This window comes from Hibiscus syriacus, unplaced genomic scaffold (assembly GCF_006381635.1).
Source record: "Hibiscus syriacus cultivar Baekdansim isolate YM2019G1 unplaced genomic scaffold, ASM638163v2 tig00110410_pilon, whole genome shotgun sequence".
NCBI classification, from domain to species: Eukaryota; Viridiplantae; Streptophyta; class Magnoliopsida; order Malvales; family Malvaceae; genus Hibiscus; species Hibiscus syriacus.
The window spans coordinates 588348-606436 of record NW_024062726.1 but is presented as its reverse complement, the minus strand read 5'-3'; the positions used below and the strand labels follow the sequence as shown (position 1 = coordinate 606436).

The 18089-nt window shown below is 33.8% G+C and overlaps 2 protein-coding genes across 2 annotated transcripts; both read right to left on the bottom strand.

Moving 5' to 3' along the window:
- Positions 1-7130: 7130 nt before the first annotated feature.
- LOC120124080 (heat shock cognate 70 kDa protein 2-like) lies at positions 7131-9606 on the bottom strand. The gene is made up of 2 exons (XM_039142834.1): positions 9343-9606; positions 7131-8991 (listed from the first exon to the last, which is right to left on the bottom strand). Exons 1-2 carry the CDS (start codon positions 9554-9556, stop codon positions 7274-7276), a joined length of 1932 nt encoding a protein of 643 aa, XP_038998765.1. The 5' UTR covers positions 9557-9606; the 3' UTR covers positions 7131-7273.
- A 6229-nt stretch (positions 9607-15835) lies between these two features.
- On the bottom strand, positions 15836-17166 carry LOC120124031. Its single transcript, XM_039142796.1, has 3 exons — positions 16789-17166; positions 16440-16711; positions 15836-15968 (listed from the first exon to the last, which is right to left on the bottom strand). The coding sequence occupies exons 1-3, from the start codon at positions 16837-16839 to the stop codon at positions 15836-15838; spliced, it is 456 nt and encodes a 151-aa protein (XP_038998727.1). The 5' UTR covers positions 16840-17166.
- Positions 17167-18089: the final 923 nt, after the last annotated feature.

The following is an 18089-nucleotide window of genomic DNA, read 5'->3' as shown; positions in this document are numbered from 1 at the left end:
CAACTAGAACTACTAGCTTGGGAGGAAAACAATATGCATTTGTCTTGGTAGATGACTATTCTAGATACACTTGGGTTCTATTCTTAAGTACTAAAGATGAAGCATTAGAAAATTTCATCACATTTTCAAAAATAATCCAAAATGAAAAAGGATACTCTATCACTAGTGTTAGAAGTGATCATGGAACTGAATTTGAAAATCTTGGATTTATTGAGTTTTGTAATTCTAATGGTATTAGCCACAATTTTTCAGCACCTAGAACCCCTCAACAAAATGGAGTTGTTGAGAGGAAAAATCGAACTTTAGAAGAAATGGCTAGAACCATGCTTTGTGAAAATAATTTGCCAAAATATTTTTGGGCGGAAGCCACAAATACCGCTTGTTATGTTATAAATCGAGTAATGATTAGGCCAATTTTAAAGAAAACTCCATATGAAATTCTCAAAAATAAAAAGCCTAACATTAGCTATTTTCATCCTTTTGGATGTAAATGTTTTGTTTTAAACAACGGTAAAGAAAATCTTGGTAAATTTGATGCTAAAAGTGATGAAGGAATTTTTCTGGGTTATTCCTTAAACTCTAAAGCTTATCGTGTATTTAATAAAAGAACTTTAGTTGTAGAAGAGTCTATACATGTTGTTTTCGATGATAATCCCCTTCCGAGGAAGGATTCTTCTGTTAATGATGATGTAGGTATTGTACAAGCAAATGACGTTAGATATGACGTTGGAGAATCATCATCAAAGGAAGAAACAAAAGATGAGGAAACTCATGATCCCCTCGAGAATCCAACCATTGAAGAAAGGGAAGTATCTTTTCCAAGAGAGTACAACTATGTCAAAGATGGTGAAATTATAGGTGATCCATCAAAAGGGGTAACTACTCGATCTTCTCTTAGAAATATCTGTAATTATGTTGCATTTATTTCATGCATAGAGCCTAAGAACATCAAAGAAGCATTAAAAGATGAACATTGGATTATGGCTATGCAAGAAGAATTAAATCAATTTGAGAGAAGTAAAGTATGGACATTAGTTGAAAGGCCTAGTGATAAATCTACTGTAGGTACTAGATGGGTTTTTAGAAATAAACTTGATGAAAGTGGTAATATAGTGAGGAACAAGGCTAGACTTGTTGCTCAAGGCTATACTCAAGAAGAAGGCATAGACTATGATGAAACATACGCTCCCGTAGCTAGGATGGAAGCAATTAGAATGTTATTAGCATTTGCATGTTTCAATGAATTTAAATTATATCAAATGGATGTTAAAAGTGCATTTTTAAATGGTTTTATAAAAGAAGAAGTGTACGTGGAACAACCTCCAGGTTTTGAAGATTCAAATTTTCCGGATCATGTTTTAAAATTGACAAAAGCTCTTTATGGTTTAAAACAAGCTCCTAGAGCTTGGTATGAAAGATTGTCAATTTTTTTAATTGAAAAAGGTTTTTTAAAAGGAAAGGTTGACACTACATTGTTTTTAAAGAGAAAAGGTAAAGATTTATTAGTAGTTTAAATTTATGTTGATGATATAATATTTGGTTCTACTAATGATGTTCTTTGTCAAGAATTTTCTAAGCTAATGCAAAGTGAGTTTGAGATGAGCATGATGGGGGAGCTCTCATTTTTCTTGGGACTCCAAATCAAGCAAAGAAAAGATGGCATCTTCATTAATCAAGCTAAGTACGTCAAAGATATGCTCAAGAAGTTTGGACTGGAAAATGGGAAACCTCATAACACTCCAATGAGCTCTTCAACAAAGCTTGACTTAGATGAAGGAGGTAAATGTGTAGATGTTAAATTGTATAGGTCAATGATTGGCTCTTTGCTTTATCTAACTGCAAGTAGACCGGATATTATGTTTAGTGTTTGCTTATGTGCTAGATTTCAATCATGTCCTAAGGAATCACATTTACTAGCTGTTAAGAGAATCTTTAGATACCTTAAGGACACTCCTAGTTTAGGACTTTGGTATCCTAGAGACTCTAGCTTTAGCTTGCATGCTTTTTCTGATGCGGATTATGGAGGATGCAAATTAGATAGGAAAAGCACCTCCGGTACTTGTCAATTCCTTGGAAATATGTTGATTTCTTGGTTTTCAAAGAAACAAAATTGTGTTGCATTATCTACCACTGAAGCAGAATACATTTCAGCCGGTAGTTGCTGTGCACAAGTTTTATGGATGAAACAACAACTTTTTGATTATGGAATTGAAGTAGGTACCATTCCTATCAAGTGTGACAATACTAGTGCTATTTGTCTCACTAAAAATCCCATCCAACACTCTAGAACTAAGCACATTGAAATAAGACATCACTTCATTAGAGACCATGTCACTAAGGAAGATGTAGTTCTAGAATTTGTTGATACTTTGCACCAATTAGCGGATATCTTTACAAAACCCTTAGACAAGGAAAGATTTTGGACACTTAGGAGAGAATTAGGTTTGACCAACCTATCTTCACTTAGTGTTTAAAATAATTGTAGCACTTTTAATAAATCTTGAAAAATGATTATAATAATAATTTTTGATTGCATTCTTGCTATTAGTTAGGGGGAGTTTGTGATTCTTAATGAAAATTAATTTTATGTTCAAAAAACAATTAAAGACTAATTTAATTATTTGAACATAATTAATGTTTGATATATGAGTTGCCAATACCACTAGAAAAGATTAATTTAGCATTTTGTGCTTAAAAAATCGGATTTTAGCATTTTGGTGCAGAGGGAATCGATCCCCCCCTAAGGGAACCGATTCCCCCTTTGAAGGGGAACCGATTCCCCCCACAGGGGAATCGATACCCCCCTGGGGTTCTGCTAAAATCGGACAGAATAACCCCAAACTCTCACAAACCCTCTTTCTCTCTCTCTCCGCCGTTCTCACCCTCTAAACCCCTCAAATCTCCATTTTTGCCTCAAATCAACGATATTAATCGGAATTTGCTTCATAAATCATCTTCCAAACCTGTTGGAATCATTAAAATCGTGCAAACAACATCTAAATCCCCTCAATCTTCATATTTCAAGGTAAATTTTTCTAAACTCTTTATTTCATTATTTTTGAACATAGGATTAGTTTCAATTAGTTCTAGGTTGAAATAGTGATCGGGCATTGATTATTTAGTGATTAGAAACTAGATGTTACAACTAATTTCATCAAAAACACAAGAATTTTTCAAATTTTTAAAATTTTCGAAATAAAAAAAAAATTGTTATTATTGTGTTTTGATCAAATTATATTGTTGTTATGAAAAACTATACATATATTGTTTCTCAAAACCATATTTTTCAAAAGCTTTTCAAAAACTTTGCCCATTAGGATTGATTTAGAGAATCTTGAAATATTGAGGACTCATTTGAGTTTTGGGATTAATTGAATTGCATACACTTGTTTTAAAATTGCAGGTTATTATATCTATTCCGATTTCCTTCACCATGTCAAATCCTAAACGTCCTAGGTCTTCATCTAGTCGTTCCAGTCGTCAACCAAATCCACCTCCAAATCCTCATTCTATTCCAATTTCTAATCCCAATCCCACTGATCCTAACTTGACTATCCAAAATTCGTGTTTCAATCATCCTGGGTCTAGAAATCACCGATATTGGTATTATCAGTATTTCGATTCTTACAAAATCCGGGAAGAACGTATTCCTTCTCGTCAAGCTATGTTAGCTATCAATTTTAAATATCTTCCCATTTTACAAGAATGGAAATTTGATAAACTATTTGATCTTGAACCCATCGTTTACCATCAACTTGTTCGTATATTCTACTCTAATGCCGTATGTGTTAAAAACCAAGCTGAAACCGAAACCATAGGAATTCGTTCCTACCTTCTAGGACAATTCTTATATATTGACCCGGCATATATAGCCAATACTTTTGGATTAGATAATGATGGTATTTCGAATGAAAAACAAATCTTAGGTTCTCGTTATAAAAGAAGAGATAGTGCGAGTGTCTTAGACCTACATGAGCGTTTTCTTCATCTAATGATTTCTTGGTGGTTTCGACCATCCGGAGGTCGTTATTCTACTCTTAGAGCTTTGGATCTTTGGTGGTTACATTGTTTCGAAAACCGTATTAAAATTAACCTACCTCAGATTATTTTTGCTGAAATTGTTGAAACCGTAAATCTTGTTCCTAACAAGAAACACTGTTCATCTCTAGTTTACGGTTTCTTTTTGAGTAATCTGTTTTCCAAAGCTGGGCTTAGAGTCGGTCTAGATGCCGTTTTTCCTCTTAAGAAACAAATAAATCTTCTTTCCTTAACGAGAGCGGGATGGGTAAAGGACAAAGAAACCGGTGAATGGGTTCGTTCTTCTACTCCGGGAGCTAGTTCTTCACAAGCTCCACCCGAGGCTGACGAAGATCCCGAGTTTGAACAATTAATGAGGGATATTGATGAAGCTGAAGAAGAACCTGAACAACCCGAAGAGCAGCCCGAGGAGCAAGCTCAACAAACGCATCAAATGCCTCCATATTTTCAATCCTTTATGGAGACATTCGATTTCCGATACGCTACCATGGACTCGCGCTTTTCCTCTATAGAGTCTCATTTATCCACAATGGGAGCTCAACAATTAGAGATTCTTCGGGAGATGCGTGCAAACAATGAATCAACCAACGCTCGTATCAATGAACTCACACACGAGATGGCCGCTATGCGAGCCCGTTTTCCTCCTACCGATCCGGATGCTTGATTTTATGTTTAGCTTTAAAACTTTGAACAAAATGAATATTGTTTCAACATTTTGATTTTGTGGATTGTTGGATTTTGGATATATGAATGGTGTGAACTTATATGTTTGGTTTGTTTTATTCATTTTTGCATCATTTACATTATCATTAGCAATATGACCAATTTTGCCATATCACATTATTTATGAATATTGATTTATGAAACTAATGGCTAACCTCTCTTTTGATTATGATCTTAGCAGCTTAAGCTTATAATTAATAAATCAATTGGCTAAATGATTTACAAAACCTTGTTTTACAATGTCTTTTTGATTTAACAAAAAGGGGGAGAAGAATAAGTGTTAAAGTAAGGGGGAGTAATTTCTAATTTCAATTTTCTAATTTCAAAACTTGATTTCAAAAATCTTAAAATTACTAAAATGTTTTGTTATATCAAAAAGGGGGAGATTGTTGAAACATTTTAATATTTCGATATAACAAATTAAGTTAAATGGATTTTAAGATTTTCCAAATGATTTTCTAAGTATATTCGATATAACTATTCGAATATCAAAACATTACTCCAAATATTTCAAAAATCATTTTTGATCCTTATTTAAGTGTAAAATTAAGTTTTAATCATAAAACAATTTCAAAATATTTTATAAAGTATTTCGAACCAATTCAAAGCCAAAAATTCCAGATTACTCAGAGGGAACCGATTCCCCCCCATAGGAGGAACCGATTCCCCCCTGAATGGTTTGGCTCCGAGATTTCCAGAATGCTCGGAGGGAACCGATTCCCCCCCAAGGGGGTACCGATTCCCCCTTGTTCAACGGTCGAAATATTTGAATTTTACACTTAGGGAACCGATTCCCTATAAGAGGGAACCGATTCCCCCCACTGACCAAGCTGTTTTATTAAATGTTTTCACACTAAAACGGCTATAATATCTTCTCTAATTATCCCCAACGTTCAGAAGTGATCCAAGGTGTATTTAAGCAAGCTTAGAAGCCATTGATCAAGAATAAGAAACATCAAGCAACTAGAATCAAGAGAGAATCAAAGAGAAAGCATCAAACCTCAAGTTTGAGCATTTCAAGCCCATTTTCATTCAATATTCATTTTGCTTTCAAGAACACTTTTTGTGCTCAATTGTATTCATCTTTGAGTGTTCTTTTCTTTGTTCTAGAATTGTGCAAACATCTTACCTTGTGAGGTTTTCTTGTAAGTTTGCAAATTTGTAATCTTCTCTTTGAGAAAAGAGTGTTCTCAAGAGTTGGGGTATACTCTTGAGGGAATTGTAAGGTTATCTCTTTGGCCTCAAAAGAAAGAACAAATTAGTGAATTTGTTGGAAAATCCTTAGTGTGGATAGCTAAGGTAGTGGACGTAGACTTTGTTTGAGAAAGTCGAACCACTGTAAATCGCTGTGCAATTGCTTTCAATTTTCTGCAAAAGCTTCCACAAAATTTTTATTGCCAATTCACCCCCCTCTTGGCCAATTTCGTCATTCGATTAACTCAACAAATTTTTTTTCCAGAGGGTAGACAATGAACCGAAAAATTTGTATTGATACATAATTGTTGAATGAGTGTGGGTTCTTGAATTCAATTTTAGAAAAAGGGTGAGAAGGAATGGAAAGAGAGGGAAGGGGAAGAGAGGGGAAATTACTTAGGGTTAGGGTTAAAGGTAAAAATGTTTTTATCTTTTTTTTTTAATTTTTTTTTAATTTCAATTAATTAATTTTTTATTATTTTAATTAGAAAATTCATTTTTTTAATATTATACCCATGCCAGGTGGCATTTAATGGTCGAAACTAACGATCCATCACGGTCTGACCAAAACTGAGTTACAGAATGAAACGTTAGGCAACAAACTGAAAAGAAAAAACATTAGGCACCAAACTGGAAAAAAAATATAAGTTGAGCACCTTTTAAACGTTTAAGCCTTAAATTTATTTACATTAAATTTGATTAAGAAAAATCTAATTTTATCAAGTAACATCAAAATTGTCAGTTCAATTATTATTGTCATCCCTATTTTTTTAATTATAATTGAATTTTGTGTTTTTCTTTGAATTTTCAGATTCGAGCACACACAAAAATACTAAAAAGTACAATCTTTATTTTAATTAAGAATTACCTTTTGAAAAAATATTATTTTATAATTATCTCAGTTAATGAAAAAATTCAAATCTTTATTTTGGTGTTGAGTATATATCAACAAATGAACAAACTTAAATACTCGGTCTATTCCCCATAGTAGACATGCTTTTCTTCATTTTGCCTACTTATGGTTTTATGAGTAGCCAAGTAGCCTATTGCGGCTCGGGTTAGGGCAGTCGTCCAATTCCACAGCTGCCCGTTCTGTGGAAAATTAGAAAAGGAGAACGAGCGATTAAGTAAAAAATTGCATCTTTTTATATGAAAGTAACAAAGACGATATCCTGGGAAAAACACCGTAATTCATGTCTCCAATAACCCAAAAATTACAAGATGCTTAAAAATCATATTCAATAAATTGGCCACGGACAGAAGACATTCAAAGCCGAAAAACCAAAACCAAAACCGATTAAGAAAAATGACGAATTGCTTAGTCAACTTCCTCGATCTTGGGGCCAGCACCGGTTCCAACAGCTGGGACATCCTCATCCATGCCTGCACCAGCACCTTGATACATCTTTGCAATGATAGGGTTGCAGATGCTCTCTAGTTCCTTCATCTTGTCTTCAAATTCATCTGCCTCTGCAAGCTGGTTGTTGTCTAGCCATTGGATGGCCAGCTCAATTGCATCTTCAATCTTCTTCTTATCTTCAGCACCAAGCTTACCACCAATCTTCTCATCCTTCACCGTGTTCCTCATGTTGTACGCGTAGTTCTCCAATGTGTTCTTTGCCTCAACTTTCTTCTTATGATCTTCATCTTCAGATTTATACTTCTCCGCTTCCTGAACCATTTTCTCGATTTCCTCCTTGGAAAGCCTTCCCTTGTCGTTTGTAATGGTGATTTTGTTCTTTTGTCCAGTGGTTTTGTCCTCGGCAGACACGTTCAAGATACCATTGGCATCGATGTCGAAGCACACTGTGATCTGTGGGACACCTCTAGGAGCTGGAGGGATACCAGAGAGCTCAAATTTACCAAGCAAGTTGTTATCTTTGGTCCTTGTTCTCTCACCTTCGTACACCTGGATCAAAACAGCAGGCTGGTTGTCAGAGTATGTAGAGAAGACTTGCTCCTTCTTGGTGGGAATGGTGGTGTTCCTCGGAATCAAAACTGTCATCACACCGCCAGCAGTTTCCAAACCGAGCGACAATGGGGTGACATCCAAGAGCAAGAGATCCTGCACCTTCTCGTTACCCTCACCACTCAGGATCGCAGCTTGCACCGCAGCACCATAGGCAACAGCCTCGTCGGGATTGATGCTCTTGCACAACTCCTTTCCATTGAAGAAATCCTGCAGAAGTTGCTGAACCTTGGGAATTCTAGTAGAACCGCCGACAAGCACAACGTCGTGGACGCTGCTCTTGTCCATCTTGGCATCCCTCAAACACTTCTCAACCGGTTCCATACACTTCCTGAAGAGATCCATGTTAAGCTCCTCGAATCGAGCACGGGTTATGGTCGAGTAAAAGTCAATACCCTCAAACAAGGAGTCAATCTCAATGGTGGTTTGGGCAGTTGATGAGAGAGTTCTCTTTGCCCTCTCACAAGCAGTCCTCAACCTTCTAAGAGCTCTAGGGTTACCACTAATGTCCTTCTTGTTCTTTCTCTTGAACTCTTGTACAAAATGGTTCACCATTCTGTTATCAAAATCTTCACCTCCAAGATGAGTGTCTCCAGCAGTGGCCTTCACCTCAAAGATACCCTCTTCAATGGTAAGAAGAGAAACATCAAATGTACCACCGCCGAGATCGAAGATCAAGACGTTCTTTTCACCAACACTGGTAGCCTTCTTGTCCAGACCATAAGCAATGGCAGCAGCAGTCGGCTCGTTGATGATACGCATGACATTAAGACCGGCGATGACACCAGCATCCTTTGTTGCCTGACGTTGAGAGTCATTGAAGTATGCAGGGACAGTAACCACGGCATTCTTAATAGTAGAGCCAAGGTAGGCCTCAGCAATCTCACGCATTTTTATGAGGACCATAGATGAGATCTCCTCAGCAGCAAATTGCTTCTCCTCGCCTTTGTAGGATACAACAATCATGGGCTTATCACCAGGACCAGGGATGACCTTGAATGGCCACAATTTCATATCACTCTGAACAGCGGAGTCGCTGAATCTACGACCAATCAACCTCTTTGCATCTGCAAATATAAATTAACATTAGTTTACCGAAACCAGGTTTAATAGATGATGAACCCATATGAATAACCAATACAATAATAATTTCATATATTGGAATTACTTATACACACTTCAAACTTCAAATAGTTAGATTCAGATCTGAATGAGAATCCAACCTCCAGCAACAACCATTCCTCATCAAATCTTTCATAACCTTAGGAACGTTAAGATCTAACTTCTTAATAAAAATAAACATCATCTCAGATATAAATTAAGCTAAACAGATCCAAATCCAATAGAGATCAAAGAGAGGAAGCAAAGTTTTAACTAAAAGAAAAAGGAAAAGAAAGGGAAACAGAGTTAAAGCTTACCAAAGACGGTGTTCAAAGGGTTCATGGCGACCTGATTCTTTGCAGCATCACCGATCAAACGCTCGGTGTCAGTAAAGCCAACATAAGACGGCGTCGTCCTGTTACCTTGATCGTTGGCTATAATTTCAACACGATCGTGTTGCCAAACGCCAACACAAGAGTATGTGGTTCCGAGATCGATTCCGATAGCCGGACCTTCACCTTTACCGGCCATTACTGTTCTTTTCTATTTGTTGTGTAAATAGAGGCTAACAGAAGCTATGGGTAAAGAAGAGAGGGCAATAGAAAGAACGATTGTTTCGACTTTTAATTTAAAAGCGAGGGAAAATGAGTTGATTTATATAGAGATTTTCTAAGTTCGTTTCTAGAAGGTTCTAATTTCCGGACTCTAGGAACCGTCCGATCTTCGAAAATTCTTTATTGTTCCAGATTTTTAGGCCGTTCCATTAAGATACCGCCACGTCTGAACATTGAATTTTATATTGATAAGGACGCACACCATCCGTTCAAATCTGACGCCCAATGACCGAATAGCGGCATCTAATTACAGCTGTTCTCATTGGACCGTAACCAATCAAGAAGTTTCTACGTAGAAGAATAAAATTTCTTTTCTTTCTGTCTTCGTCGGGCAATACGCATTATGCATTAAGCAAGTTATAATAGGAAAAGACGTAAAAGGTCATTGTGAACGTGCCGTAATTTTTTACAAAGTTCGATGAAATTTATGGGTAAATTACACAATTTCTCACCTAGCTTTACTCTCTCTCCTATTTCATTCATTATACTTTTAATTGTTTTCAATTTACTCACAGAACTTTGTAATTGTTCATGTTTTGATTACTATGAATTATTTTATTATTACTTTGGTATGAAGTAATTTTTTTTATTTAAAATAAAAATAATTTAAAAAATAAATAAAAACAAAATATGGTTGTCCATTGTTCGTCACATTGGATGCCATCGTCAACAGTTGTAGAAGGTGGTCATTTGGTCTTATATTTCATCGGTCACTTCGTCTCGACCCCCTGAGTCTGAATCTGAACTTTATTTTGTCGGAATATGCTCTCAGTCCGATCAAAAGTGAGAACACTGAAATGTCAACTATCGTCGATTGTAGTAGATGATGGTCGTTTAGTCATAGATTTCATGGGTTGTTTTGCCTCGACCCCATGAGTCTGAATACGACCTTCATTTTGTCGGAACATGCTCTGAACTCCTCGAATAGGAGATCAAAAGTGAGAAAACTAAAATGTTTCAGTCTAGATTCACAGTTTTTGGAACATTTTCTGATGAAAAAATGACCAAATTCGAATTCAATGTGTCAAAGCGAGTCTCTAGCAACCATTTGGGATCAAATGGTTGTCGGATCCAAAGACCGACGGTAGTCAACAATGACGAGAAGAGGCGGTCGTGATGTTGCATATGGTGGAGAAGTGAAAATATTTTTTATATTTTAATAATAATAATAAATACTACATCATACTAAAATAATAATAAAATAATTTATAATGACCAAAACATGAACAATTCAAACGTTAGTGAGTAAATTGGAAAATTTGAAATTACAGTGAGTGAAATAAGAGATATAATAAATTTTAGTGAGGAATAATGTAATTTACCCTACACATATGATCTATTAAAGTTAGGGTGTGTAGGTGGATAAGTCTACAAGATACGTCGCACACTACAAGACACCACTAAAATGATAAATCGAAACACATCACTAACTAAATTGTTTTTACTAAGTAAATACTTAAAATGTAAATTGTAAGTTTAGTACTTACTCTAACATTTTTATTTCGTTTTATTATCTTTTTTTTTTCAAAATCATTAATGACAACGTCGATATAGCATGACATGCCATTTTTTTTATTTATTTTTTTAATTTCCACATCATCTTGTTATTTCTTCGTCGATACTTTTTAATTAATTTCATTCAACCAATTAAATGGTGACATGTGTCATCAATTATGGAGATAAAATAAAAGAAATTATTCTTGCTATTAGCATGAATTTAACCTAGACCTCTTACATGAAATGCACACTCAACTATTGAGTTAAACTAGTAATTTAAGTTAATTTAACAACATTTTGTATTTAACTTATATAATAGTATCATCACAAAATCAATATTTTTCGATGATTGTAAAATTCGAATATGAGTCACTTTAAATTAATTAACCAAAGTTTAGTCATTAAACTAGAATGTGAATCTATATTTATTATATCTAACTGAATACTTACTTATATCATTATGAAATCAAAGAATAATTTTTCACTTTATTGGAAATAATTAAATAATTAATTATATTATTTATAAAATTTATATTAAATTATTCTAAAAAGTGTATTTATAATATTATAAAAAAATATTTTAAAAATATTTATTTAATGTTTAAAATCATATTATTTATTTATTTGAAAAAAGAATTATTTATTTATTTGAAATAATATTGTTTTTAAATTATCTATTTAGTTTTATATAATATCATACGTAACCAAAGTGATACTTAGATACTAAACGTGTAATTTACCTAAATTTTAAATTATTTAAAATTAAATAGATAATTTAAAGTAATATTATTTCAAATAAATAATTAATATGATTTTAAAAATTAAACAAATATTTTTATAATATTATAAATATACTTTTTTATAATGATTTCATATAGTTTTTTAAATACTTTTTTATTTCCAAATAAAGTGAACAATTAGTATTTTAATTTAATAATGTTACAAGTAAGTATTGAGTTCAGTATAAAAAAAATGATTCACACTATAGTTGAGTGGCTAAGCTTTCGTTCATTACTTTAAATCATATTTGAATATTATAATCATCGAAAATATTTTTTTGTGATGATATCAAAAAATATGGTGAAATTTACTTAAATAACTAGCTTAGTTCATTGGTTGAGTGATTTGTTTCTCATGTATGAGACTCAAGTTCAATTCATACTAGGAGTAAGAATGATTTCTATCTTTTTATCCTCATAGGTGGTAACACATTTTTTATCCTGATAGGTGGTGACATGTGTCACCACCTAATTTGTTGAATAAAATTAATTAAAAATATTGACGAATAAAGAAAAAAGTGATGTTGTAACACCCTCGGACCGCTAGGTGACTCATCCGATCTGAGGTGTCACATTAGGGCCACATGAGCGATATATAGTCAAAATCTAAGAAAAATTAAAAATTTTGTTAAACATTTTAAACCCTAAAACAATCATAAATAAAAATATGCAAGTTCAGAAAATCATTCATATATTAAAAATAGAATTTTAATCATACACAATATAATACAAGTTTCAGACTAAACATAAAAACAAAACGTGACTTGCCCCTAATTATACGGGTATCGTACTCCGCAAGCAATGTTGAAGGAACTCCCATTATTGATGTTGATAACTGAACATGATCAAATCCTTTAACCTGAAATGGTAAGTAACAGAGTGAGATTTGTTAAAGCTTAGTAATAGAAAACTACTAGATGAATGCTAAAGTACAAGCAAATATATGATAAGGCATAAAATTTTCTTATGAATCCATACATATAAAGGTTCTAGTGATGAGTTGAGGTTATTAATTAGTTCTTCAAGTATCAGTCAGGAAGCCTACAGTTTAGAAGAAGCATTCATAGAGAGATTCGAGAGATTGAAATGAGGTGTCAGTGTGTTCCTACAAAACTAAAAATGGTGTACATGTAGTTAAAAAATAGTAGTAGTTTATTTACGAAAAATAGATTTTAAAATCACAGTAATACCCTCCAACCAAACACTGATATACAATTCCCTAAAACTACATCCATAACGACTTACCCTAAGCCCATTGGGTGTAGGTGTCAACCTGAGGGATACTTCAAGTTCATAAGGAATTACCAGCTTGATACAAATCCCGGACAATACCCCCAATATAAATCAGATTAAATAGTAAACTACAATATCAGAATCTTGAGCCAGTAAGATATCATAAAAGTAACATATATGTTTATTTAAATCACATAACTGCCCTCTACCCATACACCAAAATACAGTCTCCCAAAACTGCATCCATAAGGCCTTACCCTAAGTCCAAGGGGTGTTGGAACCAACATGAATGAATACCTCAGATACATAAGGAATTACCAACTTGATCGGAGCTAAACTTGTAGAACTCCATATCGCATCCTAGAAAGTACTTTAAACAAAACAATTCCAAATAGTACCAATAGAATCAAGAAATCTTAATCAGACCTATTTATTTTCAATAAAAATAGTAATCATAGAACATGTATCAGGCAAACTTGATTTAAAATTCAGTAAATAAAAAATCAGGCTTTAAATCAGATAATTTTTTTGGAAGTCAAAACATATAAGGCAGTCACATTATGAATCAAATAAAATAGTTATGTGTACAATAATTCAAAAAATGTATTTAAAACAATTACATAGCACACAAAAAAATACTAGAGAATTCAATTATTTTTCAGAGGCATTTGATAGTTATCAAAAAGGGAAAACATGGAACATCTGCAAGGATTTCATAAACGATGTCCCTAATAAAAGGGTTCGATTACTAACAAATCAAATCAAACATTTAGACATTGATGTTTCAGTACCATTTAGGATTTGGGTGCATCATGAAGATATTTAAGAACATTTACATCAAAATCATTTAAGATTCGGATATAACAAGAGTAATTTCATTACTCATGCTATCAAGGGCATTTTAGTTATTTTGCTATGAGAAGAAAATTGGTAATTACTCTAATAAGGATAAAATGATAATTTGTAGTATTCCAGTTTTCTAATTATTTATCAAGCTTTTAAATCCCATCGAATAAACCAAACTTCAATAACGTTGTATTTATCGATTATTCAAACAGAAACACTTCATGAATATTCAGTTTTTTTTACTGATTGCATTATATACTTGGATAAATCACCTTCACAAACCATCATTGAACGTGACTTGAGGACATAGACATTTATTTAGGTGGTATTCCTTTATAATATTGTAATAATAACAGTGATGTCTGATAAACTTAGATTATACTCCAAAACCCCTAGGGGTATTACAACATTTTAAGCATCATTGACACTTTCAAAACTCAGTCACAAACATTCCCTTAATCCAGGTCGTGAGGGTATTTAGGTCATTTCAGTACTCGATGTTATTTGGTCATTTCAAAGCTCGAGGGTATTTCAATCATTTTACTCGATTCAGATGTATACATTATTTCTAGTAATTTAGTCATCGGGTGTTTATTCAAGAATCAGAAATTCTAAGTCTTTTGCCATCTCAGAGATTAAAATCGATTATCGAGATTTTTTTCAAACAAAAAGAGTATTTAATAAGTGAATCAGTAGTTTTATCAAGTCCATTTTGAGTTCTCAAGTTAATTTTAATATCAGGGGTAATCATTGACAATTTTACACTATAAGGGTATTTTCGTAATTCCATATCCAAGTATTTCTAACATTAATTCTTTTCATCGAAATAATCAGGGTTAAGGATTTTGAGATTAACTGATTCATCAATTTATCATTGATTTTGGGGTTTCTTATTTGTCATCTAATTTTTTATCTTAGTCATTTGATTCATATCCAATACACTATCATTTTTCCATATTCAATACTAGTTTCAGAGTAATCAATGATAAGTACACGTCTAAACATTTTTATCCATGCATTCACCAATTACCAAATATTTTCATAAAACATACAAAATGTAGTAAAGTATTAATTGGAGTTCTGAGCTACATTGATTGACCATTTAAACACTATTTGATTGTTCTTGAATGTGAATTTGACATCCCATAATATCTCAGATATATGAAAAAACAAATTGCATCAGAAACAAAACTTAATCGTGAAAATTAGATCGAATCAAAAGATAAAATGTTGAAAAACAACATATCGGGTTTAAATTTAACATAATGGACCTACAATTAGACTTAAGACATTGAAAACATCAAGATAAATGGTCTCAAAAAAATTAACAGTTATTCAATGGTCAACGACTCAATCAATGGTTAATGGTTCGTTTAACGGTCAACGACTCAATCAATGTGGTTTGGCTCTATCAACGCAACTCGGCTCGATCAACGTGGCTCAACTCGGGCAATGTAGTTCAGCTTGATCAATGTGGCTCAAATCGGTTCAGCTCATGTCATAGCAGTTCAGACCGATTTGCCCAATTCAGTAGACTCTCCTTGCTTGCAGACGTCAGACGACATGCGGTATCTCTGGTCATCGAAACGGTACTAAATTTTCCGATTCAAAAATCATGCTATTCTAAACCTCGTGCCAAGCTTGGTTTACGACGGTGAGTGGCGAAAATGGTATTTCACGAACGGTCGAACTTTCCCTCGCTCACCCCTCTCGAGGTGTTAGCAACGGTGAAACCGTTGATACCCAAAGAAGCGAAATAATGAGCTAGACCACTTGGTGTGTACGGTGAGGCTCATCGGTGACTGGTCAACAGCGAATCATTGGAAAAACCATAGGGACAATCATGGTTTGTCCTCCACAGCCAACGGTGAAGCTTCACGACGAGGGGAAGGTTGGGCTTCGATCACAGGACAACGATGATCATAATGATGACGGTGATTTACACCATGAACGATCAAAGAACGGTTATTGGAGCTTCAACGGTAAGGTGAAAAGGTGATGAATTGTAGAAATCTCTAGACTTAAGCCGGTGAATGCCTTCTTTTAGGGGTTTAATACTTATAATAATAATAATAATAATAATAATAATATTTTATTAATTAAAATTAACAGAACCTAGGCCATTTGATAAAGGCTTAACTACTTCCCTAGGGTGTGTATTATCGGATATTAAGTATTATCCGATCCGAATTTTTAGATATCTTAAAATTTTGAATACCTAAAATAATGATTCGTATTCGATCCAAAAAAATCGAATATCTAAATATCCGGATTCGAATTCGATTTTTTTTTTCTTTGCAAAAAATTCAAAAAAAAATTCAACATAATAAAAGCATTAAACAAATAAGAAACACTTAATAGCTCTTATGATTTCTCAGTTTAGCAAAGATATGGTGAAACTAGAGGATGATATTAAAATACAAGCTAGAATCCAGAAATTCATACTTTATCGTGCACTTCCTGTACTTGAAATTTGTTTGTGCTAGTGCATCAAGTGCCTTGGTCTTTTCCGCTTGTTCCTTGAGCGCTTTCATCTCAGCTTTCACTCTTTTCTGTGATTCAAGTTCCGCAATTCTCCGAGCCGATTCGGTCGCTTCCATCGCTGCTTTCGACTTAGCTTTCTCATGTTCGGCTATCGTTAACGCAGCTTCCTCGGCAAGCCGTGCCTCTTCAAATCTCCATTCTTCTTCCATTTTCCACAGCTGGAGTTCTCTTTCCTGTTGTCATGTAATTGTTAGGCACAAAATTCTAACTCTAGTTAAATATTTAAGCATATTTTTGTTAACAATCTAACCCTTGTTTTTGCTGTGAGTGCTTCTTTACAGGCAGTACTATACATTTCCATTGTTTGCTAAAAAATTCTGGTGCATTTTTAATATGCACCATATCTTTGTATAGATTTCTCGTCTAGCTCCGCCTATTTTCCCATTGCGCAATCATATTCTTAACCAATCCAACATAAAACCAACTCCTCCCTCTCCTCCGGAGTCGCAAATCGTGCCGACAACCGAGAAGCCGCGACCCAAACAGCCGCCTAAATCCATTGTTTAGCTCTTGAACCATATTGCTAAAAAATTCTTAAACCGGAATTGCCCAGTAAGAAGAAAATTGTAATTCTTTGTGAAATATTTTTCTTAAAGCTAATATCTTTCCTGTCAATTCACTTAAATTATATATATAAGAAATCTACTGGAATTAAATTACAAGTAAAAATTCCAAATCCTGGTCTCTGAAAATTCTGAGATATATATATATATATATATGATATGTAGAACAGATGGGAAAATAGAGTGACACCGAAACACTACAAAAGAGTTGCCCTGGGAAAAGGAATTTGAAGCAATTTCATAAACCCTATTTAGAGAAGAGTCAAACAGATGAAGGAGAGAATCAAAATAAATAAATGATTTCTAATAAATAAAAAGTTAGTTCAACAACAACAACAAAAAAGTGAAAATTTTAACTTTAGAAGCGCAGGCCGAGAGAAGAGGCGAAGAATTTCTAGCCAAAATTTCCAACTTGAAAGAGTCGGAAGAAATCGCAGAAGAAACTTGATTAGAGAAAGAGAAAGGAAAAAGGAAAGAAAGAAAGAAACTTATTACTTTGACACTAATAATACCCGTATTTCTCTGGGTTTGGGTTTGAAAGAATGCATATAGTCCAAATTAACAGCTCTGGGTTTGAAACATATTAAAATAACCTAAATTATTTTCAAGTTTTCGGATAATCCGAATTTAATTTTTTATCAATCCGTATCCGATTTAAAAATTCGAAGAAAAAAAATTCGGATACCCATCCAAACTATCTGAAAATTGAAAAACGGATCGGATATACGAATTTTCGGATCAGATCGAATCAGTCGGATCGGATTCTTTTGCACACCCCTACTTTCCCAGCACGCTTCATTTTTTACACAACATGGGTAAACACATTTGAAGTCCCTTATCTTTTTGGAGTTCGCCCTTTTGATACCAATCTTTCATAATTTCTTTAAATTTGAATTCCAACTTTTTTCATAATTTAATTCTTTAATAAAATTTTTGGTCTTATAGATGTGATAATTAAAAATACAAAAATTGACATGTCATGCCACAT

What these genes read in the sequence shown, in the direction of transcription:
- LOC120124080 (XM_039142834.1), bottom strand. Translation starts at nt 9,556, where the DNA reads ATGGCCGGTAAAGGTGAAGGTCCGGCTATCGGAATCGATCTCGGAACC. An exon ending in CCCTTTGAACACCGTCTTTG is followed by an intron (nt 8,992 to 9,342) that starts GTAAGCTTTAAC and finishes TTATATTTGCAG; the next exon opens with ATGCAAAGAGGTTGATTGGT.
- LOC120124031 (XM_039142796.1), bottom strand. Translation starts at nt 16,839, where the DNA reads ATGGAAATGTATAGTACTGCCTGTAAAGAAGCACTCACAGCAAAAACA. An exon ending in CACTCACAGCAAAAACAAGG is followed by an intron (nt 16,712 to 16,788) that starts GTTAGATTGTTA and finishes ACATGACAACAG; the next exon opens with GAAAGAGAACTCCAGCTGTG. An exon ending in TACAGGAAGTGCACGATAAA is followed by an intron (nt 15,969 to 16,439) that starts GTATGAATTTCT and finishes TTACCGTTGAAG; the next exon opens with CTCCAATAACCGTTCTTTGA.